Here is a 6,440-nt window from a genome sequence, read left to right on the forward strand (position 1 = left end):
TGATCATCGGGGCCTTTGCTCCAGCTGTCCCATCTCCCTTTCTGCGTGTCACTCAGACCACAGCGTGGACGTCACCTCTCCAGACACCACGCTGACCACTCACATCGCCTGCCTCACTCCCTCTCTGTTGCATCACCCTGCCCTAGCTTTGCTGAGCGCTTACCGCACTCTCAGATGCTCCGACTGGTCCTTTTGCCTGTCTCTTGTCTGTCTGCCCCTTGCCCTGGACTTCTGTGCCTTCAGGGACTCATGAAATTGTCAGCCAAGTGACAGAGGCAGAGGAAGATGCTCCTGCCCTGGAGTCCCATGGGCCTGAATTCAAACTGTGCCCCCCGCCCCCAGTTAATTTGCTCTGAGGACGCAGGCAGGCCCACTCAAACTCTCTGAGCCTCAGTCTTCTTGTCTGCAAAATGGATCATACCCATTGCAGGGGGTTCCACACCGGGCCCTCCTCCACACCAGTGTCAAGCCCTGTTCTCATCCTGTCCCCAGCTCTGTCTGCCATTTCAGACAGGAAGTGGGGGTGGCCAGGCACCGATCCAGGTGAAGTTCATCTGCTTCCGTGAGCCCTTGCCTTGTAGCTCTTGGCTCAGCATGTCACCGGCCCACAGGTGCCGACCCTGGGCATTGTGAAGGGAGCCCAGCTTTCTGGGGGTGAGATGGACACCCTGACTCCTTGGGGCTCCCCAGGAAGCAGTTTTAAACACATGTCAGGTCACAGGCCCCGTCTGAGACAGGATCTGTTATTCTTTTGTCCATTTCATGGACGAGGAACCAAAGGCCCAAGAGACAGTGAGCAGTTTTCCCAGGGTCACACAGAGAGATGAGACGGGGCTGAGAGAGGGTCTTGAACCCAGCCACGTCTGTCTGACTCAAATCCTGTGCTTCCACCTGCCCTAGGCATCCTGTTGCTCTGTGCACACAGTGTGCACGCGGCCAGTGCTGCGAGCTCACTGCACATCAGGCAGGGTGTGGCTGCGAGCTCACGTGCTGATTCAGTCCACAGATGCTGCCGTGTTCCAGGCACTGGATGTGCTCATGTCCCCCCCGCGGTGACCCATGAACATATATGTCAGGATACATCGGCACACACCTACACGTGCACATGTATAGATGTGTGTGCAGAGACACACCCAGATCTCCACGCACACACACATGCACACGCACACACACACATGCACACACATGAGCACACACACATGCACACACATGCGCACACACACGCACATGCACACGCGCACACACACATGCACACACATGCACACACACGCACACACGCACACACACACACATGCACACACACACATGCACAAACACAGATACAGACACAAGCACCCATTAGGACAGCAACGTCTAGGCTTCGAGACTAGGCGAGAGAAATACACGTGGAACATGCCCACAGGAGCCCAGGGACACCCCCCACACTGCACCCCTCCTCCCACCCCCTCCCACCCCCTTGCCACCACCTCCCAACACCCCAGCGTCTCAAGGGAGCCCCACTCAGCCGTGACAAACGCCTCGTCTGTGTTTGAGACGCCCCCATGTTCAGAGCCCCCGGCTGGCCGGAGTATGTGGCTTCCCCTCCTGGACAGAGCAAGGATGTCCAGGGCACCCCCAGGGCGTGAACGCTTTTGGCCTTGGCACCTGGGGACCCCCTTTCTCCAATACACTGGGCCCCCTCTCCCCAAAATTCCCCTCCCACAAGGCAACAGACACACACAGGGGCTTTAGAAACCAGGCAAGTTTTAAATACATGTTGGCATAATATTAACATTAAATACACATCATAAATAAGCCTTATAAATACGAAACTGATAAAAATTGATAAATTAATCATGTTCCTCCAGGGAATTGGCCCAGCTGCTTCTGGAACCCGCTCCCGCAGGGCAGTGGTTTCAGCGTGAGAAAATTCCAGGCTACGCCACCAGGGGGAGCAGCCGCAGCGAGGCCCCAGGGCTGGGCTGCCGGGGGCTGGGAGGTCTGCAGAGAGCTCGGCCTGAGCCACCCAATCGCCCTTGGCACTGCGTGTCCTGGTTTACAGAGAATCTGATAGCCACCCTGTGTCACAGGGTCCCAGCAACAGACAGAGGGGGGCTTACACGGTCCCCAACTCCCTGGCTTCACAAAGAGACAACTGAGGTCCAGAGAGGTAAAGTGACCTGCCCGAGGTCACACAGCGAGTTGGGGGCTTGGCTGGGACCCGAGTCCTGCTCCCTGGACCCTCAGATCAGTTCTCCTTCTGGGACACCCTGCCCCTGATACAGCTGCCTAAAGTGAGGTCGCCCAGACATCCAGGTGTCTGGCCTGAGACGCAGTGAGGCAGAGGAGGCCCGCTCAGGCCGTGACCTCCCCTCAGAACCACGGAAAGGAGGAAGTCTGGGGGCAATAGCCCGGCAAGTCATGAGAGGGAAGGGCCGGCAGGCCTCCGGGGAGCCGAGCAGGGGGGCAGTCAGCCCAGCCATGAGTCACCCTGTGTCATCAGACCCCTGAATCAATGGAAAGTCGGCCCTGCGTGGCCGGACCTGGCCGCCCCCCCGGGACTTGGGAACTCGGAGCTGCGGAGCACAACAGCCCGACCCGGCCCCACAGCCGGGGGGAGGCAGAAGGGGCCTGCCCAGCTCCCGCCTCCTAAAGTGCACTTCTGAGCAGGGCTGGGGTGGGCGCAGGTTTGGAGACCCCGAGGCGTCCTCCTGCCACGCCCCCTCCACCCACAGACACCTGCCGCATCCTTCACCTGCAGGGCTGCTCCTAAGGCTACCGGGGCAGCTGCCCCCTAGGCACGAGTCTCTTGCCCCTCCTGGGTGGTCTGGCTCTGGGGGCCTCCTCCTGCAGGGCCCGGGGGGGCCTGTGCCTGTGGCTCTGGCTCGGGCTCTTCCCCCACTCACCGAAGACCTGCCCCACAGAGCTCATGAAGCGGTGGTAGCCGTGCAGGAACCTGCAGCCCTCCAGCTTGCGCTGAAAGGCACCTGGGTCGGGGGTGGGCGGCGGCGAGGTCCCCGGGGCCGCCTGAGTGGGCGCAGCCGCGTGCCGGGAGCTGCCCAGCAGCCGGGACATGCAGAAGATGTTGTTCCTGAGCCCGTGGATGTTCAGCCTGGCCATCTGCAGCATCTCCAAGTCCTGGGCGCTCAGCCTCGCCTCGGGCAGCCTCCGCAAGCCCTGGGCCTCGGGGAGCTGCTGCTGTACGGCGGCCAGTTGGTGCAGCACGAGGCCCAGTGTGGCATTGAGGGTCCGCAGGAAGCTCTGTTTGTCCAGCCCCCGCAGGGCACCCTCGCTGGGGAAGGCCCCGGGGCGCTCCTTGCAGCGCTCTCTCAGCTTGGGGAAGTCCAGGCCCTGGATGCGCATCTGGGGGGAACAGGAGAATCAGAGGGTGAGTGCTGGGGACCCCAACCACACACACACAGACCAGTCTGCTCTGGTCGGCCTTGAAAGGTGAAACCTCACGCACCCCTATTGGATCCTCCCATTGTACAGGTCCAGAAACTGAGGCCCGAGAGGGCAGGGGAACCCAAGGTCGCTGCAGGCAGGGTTGGAGGGATGTTGGGGGGCTAGCAGGGTGACTGCACTGGTGGCATGGGGATGTCAGTGGGGAGTGGGGGGTTTCAAGAGGGCTGGTCTCTCTTTTGCTCGCTGCTATGTCCCCGTGCATGGAACAAAACATGTGGCAGGTGTGTGATAAATGCTGGACATGAAAGGGACAAGGCAGTGGTGTTGGATTCACGCTCCGGGCTCACGGGACTAGGGAAGCTGTGTCGTGCCCTTAGGTTCTCAAGATTAGGGCTGGAATAACAGGGGACTCAGTCTCCCCAGCCCCCCCATATGGAGTGGCGGTCCTCCCAGAGGCTCTCTCCCTCCCTGACTCCCGCAGTTCCCTGAGACCCAGATGCCACAGGGGCCAGGTGCTCACATAGGGGTCCAGGAGCATGCTGGGGTCCTGCATGGAGCGCGCCTGCTTCTGCAGCTGGCCGAGCAGCACTTGGAAATCTCCCGGGCAGCTGCCCATGGCTGCCATGCTTGCAAACAGGAGTCCGAGGACCAGACCTGGGGCAGAGAAGGGAGGTGTCACCTGACCTGGCCAGGAAGCCACAGGTGGGAGCCTGGGAGAGGCGCTTCACCTCATCCCGGGTTTTGTGCAGCGAGGGCAGGGGCCGGGCACCGTGGGGCGCTGTGTGCACGGGAATACCCGCTGGGGCCACCACCACCTCCCCAGTGAGTCACTGCCCAGGACTTGAAGCAGGAGTGGGAGGGCCCGGGACAGTGGCTGCCATTTAGCAAACAGGTCTTTTTGTGGAGGCTCAGTCCTGCAGACACCACGGTCCCAGCCTCAGGAGCTGACACCAGGCAGCCGGGTGGGGCTGGCTCTCTGCAAGACCTTGGGGACAAGGTCCGGCCACTGACCCAGGGCCCTGCCTCGTCAGCTACCCTGGGCCCCCAGTAACAGACCCCTGCCCTCCATGCAGACGGGCTGGAGAGGGCTTTGGGGCAGGCAGCCCGGGAGCAGCCGGTGCCCTGAGCTCCATCTGCGGACCCAGGAGAGGCTCGGCCTGGAGCAGACGTGGGCGATCACCTGTCCATGCCCCCGTGTTACTGACAGGTAAACCAAGTGGCAGGAGAAGGGCTGCCCAGGTCACACAGGGCAGTGCTCTGCCCCACCTCTCGTGCCCCCTCCTCTCTCCATAAGTGGCCGCTCTGTCAGGCCCACCAGGGATGCTGTGAGCCCATCAGAAGGTTCCAGGGGGCGGGCGCAGTTGCTACTCGCCAGCCCCCCTCCCCACTGGGCACCGGCAGCCACGTGGTCGGAAGGGGCCTGTGGCGCAATGGCCCGGAAGGCAGTGACACCATCGTTCCCTCCTAGGAACCATCCGGCCCCTAGGGGAAGACTGGCTTCTGGGGAGGGCAGAGGGGCCGGGCACCCAGGCCCAGCCACCCCAGGTCACCCCTGCTGCCTCCCCAGGTATCCACCGCCGGGCGCTGGCTGGGGGGACCCATGTGTGTGCAGCAGGGGCGCGTGGGACTAGGCTGTCTGCGTGGCTGTGCGTCCGGGTGTGGGTGAGGTGTTCAAGGGGGCACCTGCTCCGCTCCCCCCAGGGCCCGGATCTGCACGTGGGGGCTCCCAGGTTGGTGAGATTGAGGGCCCCGGTGACGTCACGTGGCTCTGTGTGCGCGTCGCCGTGTGGGTGTGGCTGTGTGTGCTGTGTGATGGTGAGGGCTCCGGCACTTTCTATCCATTCCGGACCCCCACGGCCCCTGCACACGTCCCCTGTCCCCTGCCTGGCTCCTGCGGCTCCCTGCAACCTCCCTCCTGCTTCCCCTGCCTGTCCCAGCCCATCCTCTTCCCTCACACCCTGGCTCCTGGAGTTGCCTCTATGTTGCCTCCCCCTGGAAGCCTTCCAGGGATACCCCTTCTCCACCTGCGGGGATGCTGGGCTCTCAGCGGAGTCCTGTCTCGGCCTGACCTCCTGGCTCTGTCCCCTTCTCAGCATCCTTCTGCCCGGTGCCCGGTCTCCCCAGCTCCCAGAGGGCAGAGGGTGGCCCTGCTGCCCGCAGTGCCCGTGGGCACAGCGAGCGGGTGCTGGCGGGGAGGAAGGAAGTACTCACTGAGCAGCGTCCTCCGTGTGATCTGTGTCCCCATGCTGGGTGCCCGAGCTGCGGCCCGTGCCTGCTGGGGGTGACACCTCAAGGCTGGGAGCCCTGCGGGCTGGCAGCCACTTTATGCCCGCCGGGGCGATTGGCCAACACCTCGTGAGGTGGGTGGGGAGGGGGTGGGGGGAGGGCAGGCCTTCTGGGAACATGACCCCAAAAACCAAAATTTCCACAGCGGCCAATGGGCGCTGGGCGCGGTGGTGTGCCCGCTCCTCCTCCTGTTTTCTTCGAATTCGTTCTTCGAGGTCAGCCCCACGCCCAAGGATGATGCAAACCGCAGCCTCAGCCTTCCTGGGGCAAGTGGGGAGGAAGGGAGTCCGTGCCATCTTTGGGGGCCTGAGCCGGGATGGGCAGGAGGGACTGGGCCCCTGGGGACCCCAGGCCAGTCTCTGCCCAGGAGCCACTGGCCTCGCAGGGCTTGGGGCTGAGGGGAGCGAGACATCTTCCTTCTTGAGTGCCCTTCCCGCCCTCTCGCCGGAGCTGTTGGGACATCTGTGAGCGGAAACCACTGGGCTCTGGGCACAGAGCCAGACCCAGGCTGGCAGCCCCGAGACTGTGGTTCTGGCCCCGGGACCAGCATCCCCCAGCCCAGCTCCTAGCTGTCTCCTTTCCTTCATTGCGCCCCCGCTACCAGCCTGCCCCGTCCCAGGCCCACAGCCCAAAGGTGGCCCGGTCTCTGCAGACAGTGTTGTCTGGGGAGAACTGGACACTTGGAACAAGAAAAACAGGAGACCAGGGTTCAAGCCCGCTGATGTGCTGTGTGATCTGAGGCAAGTCACTCAACCTCTCTGGGCCTCAGA

General features: G+C 62.9%; 1 protein-coding gene across 1 annotated transcript; it reads right to left on the bottom strand.

Annotated features, from left to right (window-relative positions):
- Positions 1-1,726: 1,726 nt before the first annotated feature.
- OSM (oncostatin M) lies at positions 1,727-5,656 on the bottom strand. Its single transcript, XM_045534443.1, has 3 exons — positions 5,596-5,656; positions 3,905-4,038; positions 1,727-3,342 (listed from the first exon to the last, which is right to left on the bottom strand). Exons 1-3 carry the CDS (start codon positions 5,627-5,629, stop codon positions 2,755-2,757), a joined length of 756 nt encoding a protein of 251 aa, XP_045390399.1. The 5' UTR covers positions 5,630-5,656; the 3' UTR covers positions 1,727-2,754.
- Positions 5,657-6,440: the final 784 nt, after the last annotated feature.

The sequence above is a fragment of the Lemur catta genome, chromosome 21 (genome assembly GCF_020740605.2).
Source record: "Lemur catta isolate mLemCat1 chromosome 21, mLemCat1.pri, whole genome shotgun sequence".
NCBI classification, from domain to species: Eukaryota; Metazoa; Chordata; class Mammalia; order Primates; family Lemuridae; genus Lemur; species Lemur catta.